At 40.4% G+C, this 22,986-nt stretch overlaps 1 protein-coding gene across 2 annotated transcripts; it reads left to right on the top strand.

Moving 5' to 3' along the window:
- Positions 1 to 8,349: 8,349 nt before the first annotated feature.
- Positions 8,350 to 21,171, top strand: FBXO28 (F-box protein 28). 2 transcript variants are annotated; one of them, XM_087776660.1, is made up of 6 exons: positions 8,350 to 8,597; positions 14,439 to 14,548; positions 15,575 to 15,713; positions 18,227 to 18,422; positions 19,634 to 19,741; positions 20,245 to 21,171. In XM_087776660.1, exons 1-6 carry the CDS (start codon positions 8,385 to 8,387, stop codon positions 20,637 to 20,639), a joined length of 1,161 nt encoding a protein of 386 aa, XP_087632786.1. In that variant the 5' UTR covers positions 8,350 to 8,384; the 3' UTR covers positions 20,640 to 21,171. The 2 variants fall into 2 exon arrangements, with proteins under 2 accessions (XP_087632786.1, XP_087632787.1); XM_087776661.1 differs by lacking the exon at positions 19,634 to 19,741.
- Positions 21,172 to 22,986: the final 1,815 nt, after the last annotated feature.

Below are 22,986 nucleotides of genomic sequence, written 5' to 3'. Positions count from 1 at the left end.
CTCCAGACCAGTCAAGTCTTTTACAGTCCCGACACAATTAGGAAGATTATCAAGCAACAGACATCAGGCAACATCTCGTTTGCAATACCGTGTAATAATTTTTAAAAAGCTGTACCTGCCAGTCATTTATATTTTAATAACTCCTTTAATTCTTCAGCAAAAAGATAGTGAACCTGATTCTTAGACTGTTTCTAAGATAGTAATTTCAGAGAGAGTTTGCCAGAAATGAACACAACAGCATCAATGTAAGAGGAGCAGGGGGCCAGCTGGTTTAGATTTGCTGTCCTCTGCCACCTACTGTTAAAAGTCCATCAAGTCAAATGTCTGAGCTCTAGTTTCTGAGGGATATGGCTTAAGAGCGCAGAAAGAAGGGAAAGCTTTGGAATTCAGATTGCTGGGGAGAGGAAAAAAAAAAAAAGAAGAGAACATGCCAAGAGAATTGCTCACTTAAACTCACCGGACTAGGGCACAGCACAGCAGCTTCACAAGTTTGGATTCTTTCCAGCAACGTTGAACTTCTGGCACCTAATTTATACAGCTAGTCTCCAACTCAAGATAAGGTTTTTCCAGACAGCGATTCAAAGCAAAGGCCTCAACTAGTCAGTGTTGTCAAATTTCCTCACAAAGAAAAAAAGTCGCTATAAAAAAGAAAACTGATGTTTTTATACCTTCAGCACCTTCATACAGTTCCGCTAATGCACCAGCTGTCCTCCAGTGGTTGTTAAATTAATTGTCACTATTTAATGTTGCATTTTTAGTATTTAATTTATTTTAAAATGTCAGATCACAGACCTTGCAGTGGAAACAATTTTGGGGAAAACGTGCAGCAATGACTGAGTCTACCTCCCAGATGGAAAAAAGAAGTTCACTAGTTCCAAAGTCTGCAGCTGAGATTCATGAAACCCTTAAAGGAATCTGCTAACCACACCAGCTAGGACATTCCATATTATCCCAGTAGCTGCTTCCAAATCAAAAGCCTTTGCTCTATGCCACATTCAAAAGACTACATCAAGAAGCAGATGTAAATTTTAAATTAAGACACGGTGGCTTGCCACAACTTCTGTCAAGTCCAATTCTTTAAGTGCAAAGCTTTTCTTAGGCATTGAGGAATGCTATAACAGACATACCTTCCTCCTGGTGATAAGCTACTTCTTTCTAAAATGTCTGAGTCTGGCAACTGAAATGACTCTCTTCAGCTGTAATCCCCTTCAGGGAGTTCATCACATCAGTGCATGCTTAATGAACGACATCACCAGGCCCCAACTTGAATGGGGTTGTGTGTTTTGTTGAAAGGTATTTTTTGTTGTTCGATGAAGTCCGTTTTGGTTGTGACGTTTAGGTCCTTATTCACACACAGGTGATACTAATTTAAAATCTAAACAAAAAATGTGTTCTGTGACATTCCTGTGCCACAGCTCAAACACAAACTAAATTTGCTTAACATGACGAACAGCTGAGTTACATTTACCTCACTGAGGCATGAGAGCCAGTCTCTTGCCTCCTGAAAGCATTTACTTCTGTACAAAGTGAATATAAACTTTGTTGGTCGCTGCATATATGAAATGGCAATGCATGTAAGCAATTACATGAGACAACAGAGGTTCAGGTCCAGACTCTGTAACTTTAAAGTTAATTAAAAAATATTTCTTGCTTAACTTGCATCCCCTCTGTAAACTAATCCTATTATCTAAGTTGTGAGAGTCACACATGCACCCACTGTGCAAAGTACATACTCAATCACATTACTCAGTAAGCTAACAATTATATGGAGCCAGTAGCACCCAGAAACCAGCAGCACTCAGAAAATACTTCAGACATTTGCATCAATTTTGCTGCAACCTATTCAGCTCTTAAGCTGATAATTTAACAAGTTTCACAGGGTGATTCTATAAAAGTAGAAAGTGACATTAATGCCACTGTATGCATCACACACAATAAACAAAAGTCTTCTGTTTATTCCAGATCAACCAGAAATTATTTAACTTCAGTAAACTAAAGCTTCTCCAACTTCTGAAGTTACTCGCTAGAAGAAAATTCTAATTTCCTCACTCAAAATTCTTTTCCATGTAATTTAAATTCAGATTTTTTTTCCCCAGGTAATTTAACAGCCAGCCAGCTGAAGCAAGTTTGCACTGTATCTTAAAGAGAGGAGAAATAAACTTCCTCTTCCATTAGTCCCTAGCATATTTGAACAAAATGTAGGCTGGCACAAATTAGTGTTTTGTATGCATCATACACAGCTGCCATTCTTCTCAATAACTAAATTATATTCACTAGACTCACTCTGGATCAACTCTGTCAATTTATCTCAGCACAGATCCTGACAGAAGACCCTCTGTAACAAAACGTCTGCCTAAGGTAATTACAGCGACGCGAGAAAGCCGTATCTGCCTGCAGCCACTCATCAAGCCCCATAAGGGAGCTGAACAGCGAGGAAGAACAGGGAGGGAACTAAAAAATATGCTCGTTAAGCACATATATATTCAGCTGTTGCAAAGAGGAAATCTGTGATCAAAATCCCATTCCTTACCAGAAAACTTAAGACACTGTTTGGCCACACAGTGATGCTGAACCTTCATCCCAGCTGGATGTTTAAACAATGTGGAGAGTTAAATTAACACTGCCATTTTACTATTGCCTCGTCCCTATTTCTCAGCTGCCAAGAAGTCAGCCTTAGCTCATGCTAGCAGTCCCTCTGGAGTCAAGAGAGAATGCAACCAGAAGGATTTCAGAAAAAATGAAATTATTTCAAGATCAGCCCCCCCCCCCAATTTCTTTTTTTAAAGTGACCGCAGGACTGAGCAGACCATGTCTTTGTTAACGTATTCTCCTGGTCAATTTATGTATTTTCTTTGCATGTTCTCACACACAGCTATAGTCCAGTGCCTCAGCAAATCAAACTCTGCTTTAGATAGCCCTGGCAGACACAGGTACATGGTCTATAAGCGACAGCCGGCACTTTGGGAGCTGTCTTTTCCTTATACATCAGCATTATTGGTGCAGTTTGTTGTGTCAGTGATGTTTCACTGAGCTGAACTCATGAGATACAGAGACATTACTGATGTCTTCACTGAATTACCTTTATCATAGTGTAAATATGCATTAATATACTAAAATCAAAGGAATTCCTTGGAACTTACACCAAAACTGAGCCTCTCCTAATGGTGGAAAGTGATTCTCCGTCCTAGGGCTTGCGAACATCCTACAAGAAAATAATACAGAGAATTAGCAAAAGTCATGTACAATTAATACAATTAAAACCTCCTTTTTGTTTATATAAGCTATTTCACTGAGCTTACTTCTGACTACAGCTGTGTGAGGATATGTAACCTGACCAAGATAACATGCTATCCAGTACCTGATTCTGCAGTCTTCTTTCAGGGAAAGTATTCTGACTCCAAGAAAATAGAAAGGTTATTTGTCTTAACTCTTGTCCTCTTTATCCCCCAAGTACGTCAGTTTACCTAATTAATATATCACATGCCTACAAATGCCGACTTTCTTGTGGATTTGAAAATACTTTTAGTTAAATCTTTTCTTGAAATTTAAAACAGAAAAACATATTTAATGAAAGCTTGACTGTGCAACATGCCTAGCCTACAAGCACTACTCAAGATTAGTCTGGTCCCCATACTTTTAGCTGAGAAAAATCGACAGAGCTTGTATTTTCTTTCATTCTGTCTTCTACCTGTTTTCCTTTTGCTGCTACTTCTCATTTCCCAGGGAGCATCACATTCTTCTGCTTCTCAACTTCAGTTTATGATTACTATCAGATACCTAATGTACAGTATTACAAATAAATTACGAGGTAGATGTAGATTTTAGAGGTAGTTTCTCAACCAGCATTTTATGCAACATGTAGCACTACTGGGCCCAAAACTCATTAAACTACAAAGGACCCATTTAAATATTTATATTGATTTAATTAAACTGGGATTATATTCCTATCTGAAGCTCTAACTCCACATGACAATAAATATTAAGTTACCTATTATTGGATCAAAAGTCTCGGTTGCAAAACATGAATCTGTGTGAATTTACATTCCTGTCTACATTTGTTAAGAACATTTTAAAAGGAAATTTTAATATGGCTTTTTTTTCCCTCCCAGTTCTTTTGTAATGCCTCTGTAAACAAGTCCTTTAAGCAAGCTGGAGGCGATTCACAGGGACAAGAGTGCAGACACTCTGTGGATCTCCCCCAGCTTGCTTACAGGTCTCTCCTTCTTTTCCGGCTCAAAAGTCAGGGTCCCTAGATATGCCCAGATGTAACCACTCTCCTGCATAAGCAAATCCAGGCTGTGTGTTTTGTCTGGATCTGGCCTTGCACCAAACTTCTGCATTAGATTTAGGCTTAGACTTTACTCCTCCTCTGTGTCCAGCAGCCTGAATGAAAATATGGCTGTGTGAATATACCAGACTTCTTTCAAATTTAGCACCTCTTAAAAAAACCCTTAATATCCATAAAGTGAGCAAACTGCTGCCGCCCCAGAGAAGAAAACATGCCATGTGGAAAGGCATTTTCTATTTTTCTATTGATTACACTAACTTAATAAAACAAATCTGTTCTCCTCCCACCCAACTTCTGCTCTTATCCTCGTTTTTTGAGTGCATTACTCCTTTTTGCTCCTATATTCCTCATTAACATGGCAGTTCTTGACCTAGTTACACACTTTCCTTCACCTCCAACTCCTGCTGCAAGATTTCTTCCCCCCATCGCTATCTTCCCAGACATCTGCTTGTTAGTTCCCGCTTCGCACTCTCTTTCTCCCCTTCCCGGAATTTCTTCTCCTTTCTCACATTTGATATTTACAGCTTTCCTTGTATTTGAGCCAGACTCCTTCCTCTTCATCATGCCTCTTGGCGTTGCTCGTCGCCACACAAAGCCCAAATGAAATATTCTACGTACTTTCAGTAAAATTTCACAGCCCCTGCTGTCCTCGACAGACCACCCTTGAATCAGTTGGGAACACGATATATATACGGTCATATCGTAAGCTGTGAGAGGCTGAATCTCCTCAGTATAGATATATCTAAGAATTTCAATGACAAATTTTAAGACAAGTAATGAGATTTTACAAAGACTTATGACATAAAAAAATTTTGCAGATTACCACAAAGAAAGCAAAACAGATATCCTCTGCCCAAGTGGCCTTCCTTTTAAACCTCATATTCCTAGTCCAATGTGTGGAGGCACCAAAATTTTACACACACCCCCCCCAAAAAAAGAAAAGATTATGAGAATTTTTGCTTAAAGGGGGCAAAACAATGCATTTTCCCTAACATCTTCCTTGTGAGTGGTTTAGATGTTCCCCCCAAAAATTTAGTCCAACTATACTTATCTTTCTAACATGGTATAAACAAAACTAAGGCTATTTCAAGATTTGTTTTAAATCTTACAAGCACTGCAGAAATCTAAATGAGTAGTAACCCAAATAAGGCAAATGAGGTATGTATCCTGCATGAGCTGTAAAATATTGACAATAGAGTTTGCATGTTACTTGACATGCAATAGCCTCTACATAACTTTATTTCATCCCTTTCAGGAAGTATTATCAAGTTATCTGGCTTCACATTACCCGACAGTAACTGAAAAGGTAAGCCACTAGAGAGTCTGTGATGGGGATTTTGTGAAAGTGTGTGCGGTCTGTGTTTTTGCAAATTAATGCAAAGCGATGCATGCTCAGAAAAATGACACAAGATACATTGGGGAAGGATGCGAATCAGAACCTGGAAGGCGGCAGAATTAGCCTACTTACCGAAGCAGACTTCTTAACTATAAAGCTGTTTATATAGTTGTAGTTAATAATATAAAAATATATATTGCATATATTATTAATATATTCTACTTAGTAATATAATAAACACACAGAACATACAGCTAATATTTATTAAACATAAAGCTGTATCTTAAAAAACTCAAATTGTTCAAATTATATGACAAAACAAAAAAGAATACTTGAAGCTATCTTAAATTATATATGCTTAGGTAGGATGAAAAAAAACACTTGCTTTTAAAGCATTAATGGACTGCCAGCCCAAACTTCACGTGCCAAGTCACAAGTTTATAAAGAATTCTCTTGAGTCTGTTTTAAACTGCTGAGTGTGCATGTGAAAGGAGATCAGGTCCTAAAACCATGCACAGGAATAAAACCCTCATTCCAAGATAGCCAGATCATTTTACAGTGGCATTGATGAGTTGAGGGGCGGGGGGAGCAAAACACTTCCAAATCCGTACAAGGCACACAGTGTTCTGCTCCCAAAAAGGAAATATTAATTTCAGTGCACATTTTTGGAGTGCCATTAGGATGACACACATAAAGGCTTACCCTTGCATTTGCCCTGCTCCCAAGTTAATTCTTTTCCAGTTGCATTTTTTTTTCTTCTAAGAAAGAGGTTGCAAGTGGTTTTCTGAGGAAAGGGGGAAGTTGTACATGAAAGAAATGAGTTAAAATAAATCTTCAAAGAGAAGAAGCATGGCTGAAAAAAATGTACAGGGATGCTGCAGGCAGGTAATGCTTTAGTCCTGTAATATTTTAAGCCGTACTACCTTGGTGCAGGTACTGCAACAAGTGGTCCCATTCTCCCCAAACATTTCACGGCTTTTTCCCATACACTTTGCTACTGTCACTTCTGGCATTCGCCTGGTGATTTTCTTTGGCACGCCAGTCTTCAGCAGCACCAGTTCCCCAATCAAACACACACTCAACACTACTGACGTGAAAAAAGCAGCAGCAGCAGCTGAAGGCGGAGAGGAGACTGGCACCATACTTTTCAATGGCTGTGCCAAGTTCTGTCAGGCTGAAATCGTTGTGAAACTACAGTGTAAGTGTCTGTGACCATGCTCAGAAGCAGCAGGGAATGTTCTAGAAACAGCCCTTGGTCTCATCCCTTTGCTATATATACGATTAAAGGCAAATAAGCAGAGTTTGTTTTGTTCTGGGTGTTTCGCGTCCTCAGTAATGTCTGGTTCCAAGCAGTGGTTTGCGGGCAGCCATAGTGTTTGCCAGCTGGCTCTGACCCCCGAAAGGCCAACAGCAGACCTGCACACCCACTGCTCACCCCAGCTGCTGGGGCTCCCCCTGCACGTCCTGGCCAAGGGGGTGCAGGCCCAGGGTGGACACAAAAGGCGCGTGCTCACCCGTCTATACGTAGAATAGAAAAGCCTGGATTACATTTGTAAGAAGTATGTCATTGCACCTCACTTACGAGCTACAGAGGCATTTTTCCATTCTCTAGCTGCCTCACTGTAATTCAACCGTACTTTCCTGGGGGGCCGCTGTGCCTGCGCAGCCGGCGCTGTTCCTGCAGCACACAGGGAGCACTGCCCCACTCCTGAGAAACAGTGGTGAAGTTTTTGGAGGTCCTGCTCACACAATTACCTCAGGAAGGGCCATGGAGAGGGAGGCGCTGATCTTTTTTCTCCGGTGTCCAGCCACAGGACCCGAGGGGATGGCGTAAAGCTGCCTCAGGGGAAATTCGGGTTGGGTATTATGGAAAAGCTCCTCACAGAGGGTGGTCCGGCATGGGAATGGGCTCCCCAGGGAAGGGGTCATGATCCCAAGCCAGTCAATGTTCAAGAAGTGTTTGGAGATACATATATATACACGGTTTAACTTTTAGGTTGCCCTGTGTGGAGTGAGGAGCAGGCCTGGATGATCCTCGTGGGTCCCTTCCAGCTCAGGATAGCCTACGTCTCTGTGAGCTTCTGCAGCCTCCTCGACCACCTTACTCTTGCGTCTCTTCTTCCACACAGTGGGAAGAAAAAAGCCCTGTAGCTTCGCAACGACCCATGTAAGACAAACGTACAAAAAGCCGGTTGTGCGGGGTCGGACTGCTGGTGTAGGGCGCTCAGGGTGCCATGTCCAACCACAGCCAGCGGCGGTTGCTTATGTACCTCATGTAAGGAGCGCACCAGGCGCGCGGTGGTGACCCCCTTATCAACCCCTGCTTGTGCTTTTCTCCTCCACCGCGTTCGCCGACAGCGAGTCGTTACACACGGTAGGAAAGATTTATTTCCAGTCGCTTGGTTTCAGTCTGCCCCCGGTGGGGCGCCCAGCACTCGAGGGGAATTTCCAGCAGCCTCCACCACGCCGGGGGGAGGCCCTCCCTCAGTCGGCAGAAGGGTCTCCCGGGGCGCGGGCCTCCTGCCGCCACCCCCGCAGGCGCCTGAGGGCGCTCCCCGAGGGCGGCGCTGCCGTGGCCGGGCGCTGCCGGGGCCGGGCCGCCGAGGAGGAGCCGAGGGGGAGCCGGGGGGGAGCCAACGGCCGCCCCCAAGCGGCCGGGCGGGGCGGGGCGGGGCGCCCCGTTCGGTACCAACGGGGGCGGAAGTGTCGTCATAGGAAGGCTCGCTCCCCTCCCTCAGTGGAGGAAGGACGGGCTGCAAGATGGCGGCGCCGGAGGAGCGGCTCTCGTCGGACGGGGAAGGCGGCGCCCTGGGCTCGGCGCGGCTCTCCCCGCCCCCGGTCTCGGAGTCTCCCGAGGCTCTGGCGCCTTTGGAGCCGCCGCCTCAGAGCAACACGCTCATGGGGCTGCCTATCGTGGCGATCGAGAGCATCCTCAGCTTCCTGTCCTACGATGAGACGAGCCAGCTCCGCCTGGTAGGGGCCGGGGAGGGGAGGGGAGGCGGCGGGGCGGGCGGGCGAGGAGCCCTGCTGCGGCCGGGACCCGGGCCCGCCGGGGGAAGCCCGCCTGGCTGCCCGGCCGCCGCGCTGGGAGGAGGTGGGGAGGCGGCCCCGGCCCCGGCTGCCCCCCGCCGGGCTGCTGCTCTGCCCGGGGATGGGGCGGGGTGGGATGGGGCTGTCTCCCTTCTCCCCAGCCGCCCCCGAGCCTCGGGTACGGCATGGAGCTGTGTGCTCCACACACGCCGTCCTAAAGGTCTCTTACCGTCTCTTGCTGCTTTCATTCCGTTCGTCCTCTGTGAGAAATTACTGGGCTGCTGGAAGCTTATTGCTCCTAGCGACTGCTGTTCTTGGGGGGCTAGCCTATTGTGTCTCATGTGTGTCTTTATTTTTACTTATAGGGCTTAAGCCTACAAGTGTAGGAGATGGTGAGCCTGCTGCTCCAAGGACCCTACCCTATCTAGAAATAAATGTGGGGCAAAAAAGAAGATGTAAAAAAGCCCTTGTCTGCCTGAAAGGCTGCCTGCTTCTTCCAGTCGTAGTAGTAGATCTAATAAAAGATATTACCTCTACCTCCAAACTTTATAATGCCAAAAAAAAAAGCGCAGCTGTCAGTGAGGAGATCAGCGTATATCCATCTTTAACTGCCTGCATAAGGAGCCTGATGTAAACCATGACATAATATGATAAGCTGCTATCTCTACTGAATTTCTTATGAGGTTGTAAATGGACCAATAGTGAGGGAATTAATGCATAGCTTATGTAACCCTCAGTAAACTTGCGTGTACTGTACTGTTTCTATTTTAAGAACTCTATTAGCCTAAACTGGATAATATTACAAGCATATTTCTGCAGAAAATTAGACTGCACGTGTCCTGGATCAGCAACCTGAAGTGTTGCATCCTGACTGTAACTTTAAACTGAAAGCTCTTCAAGCAGAAAATCTGTTCTTGTTCATACTGCACCAAGTACACCAGTACCTAAATATTTCTGGCATGCTGTCAGTCCTCTAAAGACTTTCGCTTCTTCTGTGAGAGCAGGTAGTGGATTTGTGAAAAAGATGTAGTACTGCCTTTTTGGATTGCAGCCTCTGCTTTTGAGTAGTTACAGTTCGAATGAAGGGAAGAGAAGTTTGGGTATGCTTAGTGTTGCATGGTCCGTATCTGTAACGCGAGACACAGCCCTTTGCTGCAACTTTCCCGTTGCATTTTATAAATAGTAATACCCATGGGAGCTATCACTAATCAATAGAAGGTTTTTTCTTTCTGTAGGGCTCAGTTGATGTTTGTAAGCAATGCTTTGTCAGCAGTGAAGCTGAGAATAGGAAAGATGGTGGTGTAAGGACTAAACCAGCTGTTTAACTCTCAGTGCTACTTAAGAAGTAAAATGCAATGCTTTTGTGCTCTCTTATGGAGCACCTGCAAGTTCATTTTTCCAGAAGACTGCCCCTTTCAGAAGTTTCAGAAATATGCAAAACCAGACTGGATAAATATCAACTTTGACACACACACGGAACAATTATTACTAGATGTAAAATGAAGGAAACTATTCAGCTGGTCTTTCCCTATTTTTAATTTTTGAGTCAGCGACAGCCAAGAAACTTAATCTCCATCAAATTCCTTACTGTTCCCTTCAGCACGTCAGAAGGCATTATGAACATTCCTTTGAGAAGAAAGCGCACTTGTCTCTGTTAACCAGCAGTAATGTAAAGAATCAAAGCCCTTCTGGTTTGACCTAGTCAAAAATGTAGCTCACAACCACATAAGCTTGATCAGCTAGGTCTTTTGGATGGCCCTTCAGAACTAAAGGTGTTCATAACAATGCCTAGGCTTAAATTCATTATGAAATTTCATCACTTTGAGATTTTTAAAGGCTACACGTGGCCTCGGGAGACACTTGTATATTCCTGCTCTAAGATCTGTCTTGCACAAACAGTAAATTTTTCTTCTCTATGAGAACCGACTTGAGCTGCTTATCAAAGACGAGTGGGTGTATCTTATAATGAGTAGTATTCTGCTAAAGATACATTGCAGGACCACATTAATTGAATGGCAGGGATTAAATTGCTTGGGTCTCATGCATATTAAAAATGTGCCCAAAAGCAGCCTCATTAACCCCTTAGAATTTGGCGTTCCATGGGATAAAGCATCTTGAGGAAGGTAGGAAGATACGATCCAGGACATCAGTCAACCTAAACGAAGTTTGATCATACATATGTAGACGCAAAATGTGGATTCCCTAAACTGATAACTTTGATGCATTCTCTGGATCCCAGCATTGAAGGAAATGGATGTCCTAATCTCTTTTTCTGGATCACCTTAGCTCACTGATCCAAAAAAAAAGAAAAAAAAAAATCTTTGAGTTGAACTGGTGTTGGATCTAGAGTGTGTACAAGACAGACGGAGGAGTTGGCTGGGTGGGAGGACATAGATTAAAATAGAGATAGGAACCTCTATTGTTTATATAGAGCATAATGAGGAACATAATCTAAGGCTTAAAGTCAATACTTTTTCTGTCACCAAAGGACGAGGCAAAGAACGTTTCCTGCTTATGATGATTGCTGTTAGGCAAGGCAAGACTGTGGGCCCCTCATTGTGCAAAGAAGCACTTGCTTTCCTGAGCATAATGCTTTCTGCTATTCCTGGTGTTACTGCATTTAAAAGCATAAATGAAGCACGTACTGGTTAAGCAGTGAAGTAGATCTAAAGTAATGGAGACTAAACAATAGGTATTCAGAATGCAGTGGTGTCTGAAATTATGCCTCGGTGCAAGTCTTGCGTTCTCAAACTTTTGTTCAGGTAAAGTGAATGAGAGGAAAAGCAGCAGCATTTTGCTTTCAGCCCTTTTGAATATTTACTTCATCTACTTCCTCTGATATGTCATCATAAGAGAAACACAGAAAACCAAAAAGATCATTATGTCTGAAGCTGTAATGTTCTGGACAAGCTGCAGCCTGGTATGCATGCTGATATGGAAGCTGGCGTATCTTCTGGCTTTTGAAGGCTTATTTTACTGTGATTTTTTGATGACTTACGGCAGCTCTGGAATTTTTACCTGAGTGGGATAATAATGAAATTCTCTTCACTCACGTGTCTGAGCTTGGAAATACACTTCCATTCAGGCTATTACTACAGCAAACGTGATTAAAACCAAACAAATCTGTAACCTTCTTCCATGAACAGTCTGAGGAGAAGGTTACCTTGGATGCTGACGCACATCAGAAGTGTCTCAGATTCTGCAGCGAACTTGTGCTTATTTTCAGCACAGCACAAATAAGGACCGATAGCCTTTGGTCAGCACGGCTTTAATCTTCCCACAGTTTCAGCAAATCTGTATTTGCAGGAATGTCTATTTTAAAGCTTCTTGCTGAAGTCATCAACATTTTGTCACTTCACCCTAGAAAGGCATTATGAAACATGATGTGTTGCCTCTAAGAAAAATAACATGTATTCAATCTAAATGCTTAAGGATATTTTTATCTCTGCTTTGATATTGGTTATCTGTTAGCGAAGCTTGGAAGAAATAAGACATGCTTGAGGAAAGGGAAGCTGGTAGTAGTCCTCTAGCAGATTGTGTCAGTTTAGTTTATTTTCAAATGAAGTGGAAAATCAGTTCTTTCATAGAAGCTGTTACCGCATATAAGTCAGCATGCTAAGAAGCAACCACCTTTTCGTTCTGCTTTTCACACAAACTTGGAATAACTTTCTAACACTGAAATTTGAACACAGTGTCTGGTTGGACTTGACATTTGAGGAAACTTGGGGTCTTTCAGCTTTATGGCTAGAATAAAAAAATATTCACAAAAATTTGCAAATAGAAATATGAGCAAATTTAACTTTTTACTTTCTCGTGGTCCATTGAATAGCTAGTATCAAACTGTCTTGGACTAATATGAACACTTAAAAGTGTAATAACGCTACTTTGCATATGACTGCTGACTATGCAGTCTAAAAGAGGTATATTGTTCTTATAACTTCAGGTGCCGTATGGTTTAAACGGTGACATCAGGTGCCAGCTGAGAATTAAGAGGTGATTGGTAAAATAAGTTGCAGACAAACACTTTTGGTTTCTGGTGGTGGCTGTTATCTACTTGGTGTTTGGGTTCTAGACTGATTATTGGCACAAATATGGGTAATATCCAGCAACTGGAGCAAATAATTCTTTGTGCTGCGTAGCGTAAGGAAATGAGGAAGATTAAAAAAATCCAGTGTTTAAGAAATCTAGTGTTACCCATTGCGGTCTTCTCTCTTGGATGTGGGAGGGCCTCAGCACACGGAAAGGTCCTTGGTGCCACTAGATGTCAGCATGCACGTGGCGAAAATCACTGTGCTTCCTCTGAATTTGCAGCTAATAATGTATCCAGGATTGTTTTGCCCTTGTGCTGAATAATTGCGTAGCTAACAAAGCCCCTGTGCAGGTACTAGTTCCTAGTACAGGGGTTTGGTAGCATTAGAACTACAGGTAAGCTGTTAAGTCTTGTGCTCAAAAATGATTTCAGACCTAGGCATCCCTAACGCAGCTAATATCTTAGAAGACGTGGCAATTCCTTCCTGTAGTTGAAGGGCCAGCACTATTTTTTTATACAGTAGAAATGATTTAGCTGATTCTAGTGAGGGAGAAGCGTACTGAGACTGTACCTCTGTAGTCAGCCTGTCTGATCGTTCTCTTTTGACTGTTAAGGAGAAAGATCTAATACAGAGGAGCACAGGCAGATCGACAGCACTTACTTGGTGGTCTGTTAATACAGATTTGTTTGAAAATGCTCAATTCTTACTCACAGAACTTAAACTAGCTGTGACTAAAGGAAGACTCACAGAAAGTAGAACATTTTTTTTAAGTAGTGCCTTCCATATAAACAGAAAAGAATTGCAGGCTCTTCTAGGAGAAGTAAGAATTTTCTTCCTCAAGGTATAAATTTACATGGACTTCAAAGTTATGAAATGAGTAGTGTATGGAGGGAAGGAGTGTTTTAAAAAAAAAATGGCAAAGCTAATCCATTGGAAAGCGGGGTCACAGTGGGAGTTGTGCACTTCAGTACGAAAAAATAACAATTTCAAAGGACAGTTGATTTACTAAGCTCTTGCATCTTCAGAACTGAATTGCAACTGGTTTAAGCTTTTGTACAAGTTGGCTTTGTCTTGCAACTGGTTACTTTGTGAAGGTTTAAACTTAGCAGTTTGTTACGTCTTCTGCAGCTATTAATGTCCTTTCTCCCTAAATCTGTGAAAAAATTGAGGCTGTTGGTATCCGACATGGCAAATAAAGGAATCTGTTAATCAGAGAAGAAAAGACTTTTTTTAATATGAAAAGGAATCTTGCTTCCTGTGCACTGTATTGCATAAGCTTTTAAATTTAATTTTGACCGTCTTCAAAAACATAAGCCTTAAATGCTGAAGGAAAACCATAACGATTTCTTGTTTTTAAAGGCTTCTTTTTGAGACTACAAAATATTAACTTGATCTATCAGAATCACTCTGGAGACCAAGTTAAAAGCCAGGCGCAGGCGTTTGCAACTTCCATTAACATCAGAGGAAATTGTATCTGCTTATATATGGGTGGAATTCAGCCTACTGTCTCTTGTTAGGCAATATCAGGAGATTAATTTGTGAACCGTGTGGAACACAGCTGCTCCTTTTTGGAGTAGCGTGATCATTGTTAGGGATGGTGATGCCTTAAGCTCAACTGCAGTTTCTGCTTCTTGAAATGGAGCAAGACCTGATAAGAGAATCTTTTACTACCCAGCAAGTATGGATAAGATAATAGTAAAAGTGACTTGTGGCCTTAATTGAGCCTTAAGTTTTTCTTTTTACTTAAATACAGGTTTGTAAGCGAATGGACTTGGTTTGCCAGCGAATGCTAAATCAGGGATTTCTGAAAGTGGAAAGATACCACAACTTGTGTCAAAAGCAAGTTAAAGCTCAGCTTCCAAGGTACGTACCACTTAAAACTGTAGTTAAACTTAAATGTGCTAGATTCTTTTAAGGAGAATATTGAAAAGGAATTTCTTGCTAGCTAATTCAACTTGTATATCTTGAAAATTTGAATCACATTTGTTTTAATTTCATTTTTTTTCCAAAAGCACCTTAAACCGAAGGTCTAATTACAAAATAATGGTGTGGATGAATGTAAATTGTTGTATACTAGGAACTGGAATATTGGAAAATGTCTCTGGTATTTTAAACAGAGAAGAGAAGAGTGGGTCCTGTGTTGCTCAACTCTTCTGGCAAATCAAGCAAGGGCTTAGGAATGAATAAATGCCATTCCTTTTCAAGACTGGCTGCCTTCACTTAAGATTTATCTACGATTCTGCTTAAAAAAAAAAAAAAAAAAAAAAGCACAAAGTTTTTCAGTGCCAAGGATTAAACAGGGGAAAGGGAGGGGGGTTTGACATGTGGGTGTTACTGGGAGCTAGTTTCTCACTAAAGCAATGTCTTTTCTCCTCTTTCCAGTGAATAAGTGCAGCTGCTGCTGTGTCCTATCAGATTTCCCAGTCAGAGTGAAGAAACTAAATGCTACTTACTGTAGAGATCCTTTGTCAAAAGAGCTTATATCTCAACCCAAACTTTGTAGCAAGCACTAATAATACATTAAATTTATGTCAATTGCATTAAGTACTAACTGCAGGAATATGGGGGGATAAAAATATTTACACTGACTCAGTGTCTACTGCTAGCTAGTACTGAAAGCTTGTTTTTAAATAGTCCTAAGTTACATATAGAGTTTATGGATCACATAAGATGTAGTAATTATTTAAAGAACAAATTTTGTCTAAGAAAGTGTAGTATGCTATTACTAGCTGGTTCTCCATCTGTACCAGGCTTTTTCCATAAAGACAGAACTAATGTTAGTGGTTACATTTTCAAACCAGGGAGGGTGAAATTAACGTGAGCGATTGTTACAGTTTCATTTTGTTGACTCATTGTTAAATCAGTGTCACTTAATGGTCTGTCTTCTAGACGGGAGTCGGAAAGAAGAAACCATTCATTAGCTCGTCATGCAGACATCCTTGCTGCTGTAGAAACGAGACTCTCTCTGTTAAATATGACTTTCATGAAGTATGTGGATTCCAATCTCTGTTGCTTCATACCTGGAAAGGTAAAATGTAGACTATATTATGTGAATGTATATCTGTGTTTAAAAAATATGATTGTGTAACTTAGCCTGGGACAGCTGGGACAAATTTATATAATGTATGTATACACTGAAACTGTGTTTCAGATACTTGCAAACAAACACACAAGCCAATAGTGTGCTATAACAGGCAGGCTGAAATGAATGAACCAGACTATTATCTAAATATTAATTATTTTAAACTTGATTTCCATTTTCTCTTAGATTCTCTCAGTTCTGACATTTGACTTGTGACATATACATCCTATGCAACCTTTTACAAGAAACACATGACATATAGGGTTTAATTCTGAATATTAATTGTACAAAACAGCTGGAGGCCAGGTCATCAGAAGATGTAGTAATTTAGACTATGTGTAACACTAAGCACTCACTCAATCAGGAAGATTTTAGGCACTTAAGGGTTTGAGTACTTCAGATTAATTGAATTAAGATATTTAGTATGTGGAAACACTGTTCAATATTACAGTGGATGGGGTATTTTTGTACAGTAGGTGGAATTAGTTTTAAATGTAGATTACTGCTGAACAGTTCTGGTGTTTCAGAATACTACCCCAGCATAAAATGTAAATTATGCAAGTGAGATGTACATCCGAGATACCACTGTTTTATAAGCTGCGAAGACAGAAGTGCACAGGGGAATTGACAAAATCATGATCTGAGGAAAAGCGGTGCAGCTCAGGGTTGAAACAAGATCTGTGAACATTAGCCTAATGCTCTATTCATTGATCTACCATGTGAGGTTTGGATATGTTGGTATTAATTTTTCATGGGCAGATAACTGACTTGCAGTGGGATGAATGGAAGGGTTAGCTGTTGGATTCAGGTGAAGCATGGCAGGCATTTTTACATTCAGTACAGTAGGATAGGCTGTCGGCATGAAATGTATTTTTATCTTGAAGAGGTAACTTGATTGCTGTACACTCTTGTTGACTTGATATTTAATTAAATAATTATAGTTTAATATATTTATGCTTATTTGACTTTGTGTTTTTATATGTACCATGTATTTTTAAAAATGTAATAGAACATAAAGTCAAATAAACTTAAGTCTTTGATAGTCACATAGTAAATGGAATAGTTAAAAGAAATACTGCCTTACTTTTTGAAGAGTAGACGGAAAGGCAATACTCAGTCTAGACCTGGGGTGTGCAGGAGCTGGGCAAGCGAGCTTGCCAGCCATTTTCCTTGCGGGCACTGAGTCATAAGAACCTTGTTTGTATTCTGATATTACAGCTAAAAAAGTTTTTTTTAATTATTTACTTAGTGTATGAGCTTGTTAGCACTGCTGCTCTCTCAGCACAGTTACCAGTTCACCAGAAAATCTTATTTTGGTCAAGCAGATTCAAGGTTTAGTGTTCACTTACAGTCTGTGGTTTCTGTCCTGCCTGCCCTGCTCTCCTCAGGAAATTTCATTTGAATGAAGCTGCCACGGAATTGTCAGGAAGTGAATTTGTGTTAGAATATGTGAATCCTGATTTGAGGTTCGGCATACTGTGTGAGGGTTCCTGGTGATAGCATAGCGCTGCTGCAAGATTTTATATTGAGGACAACAGGAGAATGCTTTGAGGATGTTGTTGCTAACAGGATAAAATGGGGGTAAAATTACAGAAGTCTTTTGTGAGCTTGTTGTGTGATGAGACACTTTTGTCTAGCTTTTGCAACTTTTTAGCTAAGCTGCTTTATTAAAACACAAGATGCAACTGTATTGTCCTACCTATGATTCTAAGTCCTTAAGATCTGTGTTCTTCAGGGGACTCTTCAACCATTCTTAATCCTGTGCGAAATACCTGTGTCAGTAGTCTCGGTAATAAGAGACCAGCACTCCTATCTTGACCTGCCTCAGACTGTAATTCATAGATTAGTGAGACACCTTTCATCTCTGTATCTCTCCTCACCAAAGGGCTTGTTTGTTAGACCTGTTAAGAGGGTGCTTATCTTCTCTGTCAGTAGTGGATTGATGTTTTATAAATTAATATATTTTGGACTTAATCTGAATTTGCAATATTTTGGGTGTATGCAAGTGGACTCAAGTAAATATTTACAGCTCTTCAGACTGACATAACGATAATTCTTGCTGTTCCATTCATGTGTTCCGTATGCCTCGTAACTGGCTGGGGGAGTGACTGCTCCTTAGTGTGGCTTAGAGTATCTTGCTTCAGGTTCTCCAAAAAGAAATGATGATGCTCTGCTGAGTGTAGATTCTATAACTTAGAAGTCAAGTATGGGTGTAGTGAAACAAAATTTCACACGATGAGCATTATTTCATGAGTTTGAAGAGAGTTGTGATAGATCAAGTGAATAGCCTCTCCGATATATCACAAACCGCATTTCATTTCAAAAAGCTGATCTAGAACTAAAGCACGGTGGTATGCAATAGTTATGAGCAAAAGCCCCTGAATATGCCAGCGCTTCTAGAATGATCTGAAATAATCTTGCCTTTATCAGAAAATCCTAATTCTTCTTAAATGTTTTAGGTAATAGATGAAATTTATCGTGTGCTAAGGTATGTAAACTCTACAAGAGCTCCTCAGAGAGCTCATGAAGTTCTTCAAGAACTAAGGGACATTTCCTCCATGGCTATGGAATATTTTGATGAGAAGATTGTTCCAATACTGAAAAGAAAGATGCCTGGGTCAGATGTATCGGGACGTCTGATAGGAACTGCCCCAGGTATTAATTCCAACGTATAGTTAAGTTTTATTTAGTTTTTCTGTAAAAATTCACAGCACTGTATCTTTTCAAAGCTCCCTCCCTTAAATGCAAGCTTTATTACACAAATATTGATGATACTTGTTTCTTAAGAATGCTAACTGAGATTCATTTGCTTTGAAATTTAAGGAGCCTTTGTACTACCAAAAGAACAGTCACTTCAATGTATGTTAGAATTATGCATAGTGTGTATTCATTAAACAAACGCTTTTGTGCCACCAATGAATGAGACTTTATCACTGCACTTGGTTGAAATTTGGCACGTGAGATGACAGCTTGATGCCTTTTATTTTTAGGATGATCAGCAAATGAATTAGCCTAAGCTGTTGTAGTGCTCTCTATGAGCTAGAACGTATTTGTATGTGCTTTCTTTACTTTCCTGGGGCACTAATGTATACACTAACAAGCAAAATACTTCTGGGTCATAGTGAAAAGGCAATTAAAAGAACAGCCTATAAATAAACAGTGAAACTGGTCCTTCGTATAATCTGTCAGATTTTCCAGAACTTTTGTGAACCGAAGTGTAAGGTAGTTGCCTCATATAATGGCCAAAAGCAAAAGGTTAGCAGAACTGTAGTGTTTTCCCTGTGCTGAACGTGTTCACACTTCATAGGAACTGTGAAATTAACTCTCTGAAATGATAACTTAATTAAAAAAAAAAAAAATTACGTCTTAAGCAAAAATGATAGGCGTAACTGTAGGAGCTGCTTGTTGTTTCTGGTATGTCCTGTCCATCCTTTTAGCCATAAGTGTGTATACCACCTCTTAATTATATGCTGTTAATTATACCTCAATTCCATTGAGTCTCTCAGTTGAAGAAGTATTGCCCCAAACCATAATTGATGTCAATTGGCTTTTCAAGGCCAAGGCTTTATGTGGCATAAAAATGCCTACCTTGTGTTGGGGGAGGAGCGTAACCTATCTAATGGCAACCCTTTAGTGTCACATAACTGTTACTATGCTGGCATCTTAAAGGGAAAAAAAAAGAGGAGGAGGAGGATGACTGTTCTAGGCTGTTCCAGACTGTTCTGTCTTTGTAGCGCTTTAAAAGTTGCATCTTACTTGCACAGCATTGCTAGAAGAGTAAAATGATAGAAAAAGTGATAGATATCTTTTATGATAGAAAAAGTGAAAGAAATTATACAGTAGCTGTTAGTCTCCTTGATTTGCAGGAACTTTATTAAAATCAACATTCCCAAGCTCAAATTCCAGTATGGTTTTAGTGCTTAGGAAGAGTGAGTCTAAAGAAGCATGGAAAATAAATTCCTTTCTTCTAAAAAGTAAGTTAAACTGAAATATCTTGTTAAGCCCCAAACCACAAAATTTTAGAGCTTTAGCTGTCTACAACTAAGACAGCAGAATTGTACTGCTCTATTGAAATATATTTATTTAATATAACTATTCTGTAATAAGTAATTTATAGACATGTTGTGGGTTTTTGACTGAACATCTGTGACACTAAGTCTAGATGACAACATAATTTCTCTACGTAATTTTTGATACAGCAAAAGGAGGGGGGCTTATATACAGAAAGTGAATGATGAGCTGTTTTCCAGACTACTGAAAATCGAAGTATTTTAAATTAAACTAGTTGTGCTCGGAGATTCCATATGCTCTTGTTAGACACTTAAATGACTGTACATCTCTTTACATGTTCACATAACTTGCAACCAGTATTCAGGTTCATGTTGGGGGAGTAGGGATAAGCAAAATATGAAAACTGGGACATGATTTCTGCCTTTGTCTTAAAGTTGTAGAGGATTAATCAGAGTTTTCTCTGAAGTTCCAGGGCCTTCTGCAGCACTGACAACAATGCAGCTGTTCTCCAAGCAGAACCCTTCAAGGCAGGAAATCACCAAACTCCAGCAGCAAGTAAAAGCGAATGGCACGGGCTTGACAGCGCTAAAGCGGGAAATCTCAGAGCTTCGCATCAAAGTGCAAGAGCAACAGAAGCAACTCCAAGATCAAGACCAGAAACTGCTAGAGCAAACCCAAATCATAGGCGAACAGAATGCCCGATTGGCTGAGCTCGAACGCAAGCTGCGAGAGGTGATGGAGAGCACAGTAGGAAATTCTTCAGGTTCTGGCTCAAATGAACAATCTCTTAGAAAACGGAGGAAGGCGGTTGAACCCCCAGACTGTCCTAGGAAATCTAAACGCCTTCGAAACAGAAAATAACTTGGGAGTAAATGACACCTTCAGGAGGATACACTGCTTTAGTAGCCCAAGCAGGTCTGCTTGTCTGGATACTGTGACTAGCTTCATGGTGTCACTTAGGCTGCTGGCTCTTCAAAACACCACTTAGACTTGAACAGTAATTTTCTTTTATTGAGACTTTTCCCCTGCTTTCTGTATGGGTGGGCCTAATGCACAGAATCTTTAAGATTTGCAATAGATACATACTAACCAGACCTGCTCTGTTATGTTTTGAAGGGTTAATCTTTTTTCTGTGCAGATGTGTTTAAAGTAAACTTATTTGTGTTTATGCATATGTTCACATAAAATCTTAAATAAATTCAGTCTTAACTGACGAAAAAGTTAAGCGTAAAAACAAATGTCCTGTTCACTTGAAGGAAAGATCCACTTTTAAAATCTTGTTTTAGAGAACTTAACCTTTTCTGTTACAAGTGACCTTGTCTGGAATGTCTGAAAAGTAGCTAATACTTTTTGGGAATCTCTGTAATGAGTAAAACTGACTTCTTAAGCTACAGTATTGGCTATATATTTTTGTAAACTTACAAGGAAGGGCCTTCTATCCAGTCTTCACATGCACACACCCTGGTTCTAGGTCTTGGGAGCCATATTCTACATTTGCATGGATAGATGCATGTACAGTTTAGTCAGCCTGCCAAAAGCACTTGCCTGAAATTGTTCTTAACTCTGGGAGAGAGTACAAAGACCTATAAAGCAATTTCTTTGTTCCTCAGCCATAACTTAGCATCTGCTTTCAGCACAACTGCTTCCTTACAGTGAGGTGGTCTTATGAAGCTAGTTGCAGGAGCATTTGAACCCAGGCTATGTGCCACTTTCACTGCCTGTAAACGGCAGGTATCGTTAGCCAAAGCTGGAGAACTGAGAAGCTGCCTATGCATCGCTTGATTCATAGGCCAACATCTAAAAAGCATCAGACAAATTGTCCCTACAATAACCAAGCTCAGGGGGACACCATTTGAATTAAATGCTGTATTATGGAAAAACTTAAACTATTTGGTGTGTATGTGTTGGGGGTGGGGTGGGTGGGATGGAGATTTCTCTGTAACACTGATGACAGTATTCTAAGCTTTCCTTATCCTGAAAGGTAAATCACTTCAGACAAAGCTTTAATTTCTTTTGCACTTCTGTTTTGAGCTTGTAACTGGAAAAGCATGTCTTGCACTGTTCAGTCTCTCCGGTCACTTTAACAACCTCAGAGTTGTGTACAGTGATTTTTTTTTTTCCCCCCCATCTGTATATTTTTGGAACCTTATACAAATACCATTGTCCTTGGTTTTGTTTTAATGTACTAAACTATGTAGCTTTATCATCTGACTTATGTTTTCTTTTTTTAATCAGCTGCTGCTTTGGGTTTAGGTGGTACTGAATTCAACTTGGTATGGCACTGAAAATGCAAATGCTGCATTTGTAGCTGTGCAAAATCTTGATATTATTACCATGGGTTAAAGTGCAAGTTACTCTTACATTTTGTATGGCTGTCAGCATAACATAGTGGTTGTATTTAAATCACCAAACAAATCAGAAATTGTCTGGTCAAATGCCATATAATCGTGGGAAAACCGACATCTTTCCTGAAACTTCAGCTACAGTTTTTACTTCTGAAATGTATTAGTTCATATCAGAAGTAACATTGCAAATGCCTAATTTTTGGCGGACATTTAATTTTCAAATAAACTTGTTGGGTAGTTTGAGCCTTTTAAAAAAAGGCATGTTTCTTAAGAAAAGCATCAAGGAAGTGATAAAAGGTTATCTGGGGGAAAGGTTAAACTTTTAAAGGAGCGTTTGCTATTATTGGTCTTCCATGGCTCAGAATTTTTTTACTGTTAACGATCTCTTTAAGATAGATATCTGCTGTTTGGTTTAAATTTAAGATGGATATCTGTTGTTCAGTTTAAAAATACTGGCATATACTTTATCTTTTTAAAAATAATAATTTTGAATCAAAGAGCATGATAGCTATAATTACTGTGTATCATTTGATACAAATTCATTTAAGGGTCATTCATGATAGCAAATTCATGGAATGGTCTAATTACCAGATATTCGTGGTTAAATACTTATAAACAAGTATAAACCTGTGAATTGCATTTACTGAAAAGGTTTATTCATACGTCTCTTAATATCTTTAACTTTAGTTTCTTTATTCATTTCTAGAAGATGCAAACTATCCCCCCCCTTCACAATATACGAATAGTTTCAGGTTATTGGAGAGTAGCATTTATTTATTATGTCTGTGAACTTCTAGCTGTGTGTAAACTGAGCTGGAAAGAACAACAACAGCCTATTGTTACATGAAACATTCTCTGTGAAT

Source organism: Nipponia nippon, unplaced genomic scaffold (genome assembly GCF_047370975.1).
Source record: "Nipponia nippon isolate SJK-2023a ecotype South Korea unplaced genomic scaffold, ASM4737097v1 scaffold_4, whole genome shotgun sequence".
In the NCBI taxonomy this organism is placed as follows: domain Eukaryota; kingdom Metazoa; phylum Chordata; class Aves; order Pelecaniformes; family Threskiornithidae; genus Nipponia; species Nipponia nippon.
Note: the sequence above shows the minus strand (reverse complement) of the source record. Positions and strands in the feature narration are given on the sequence as shown.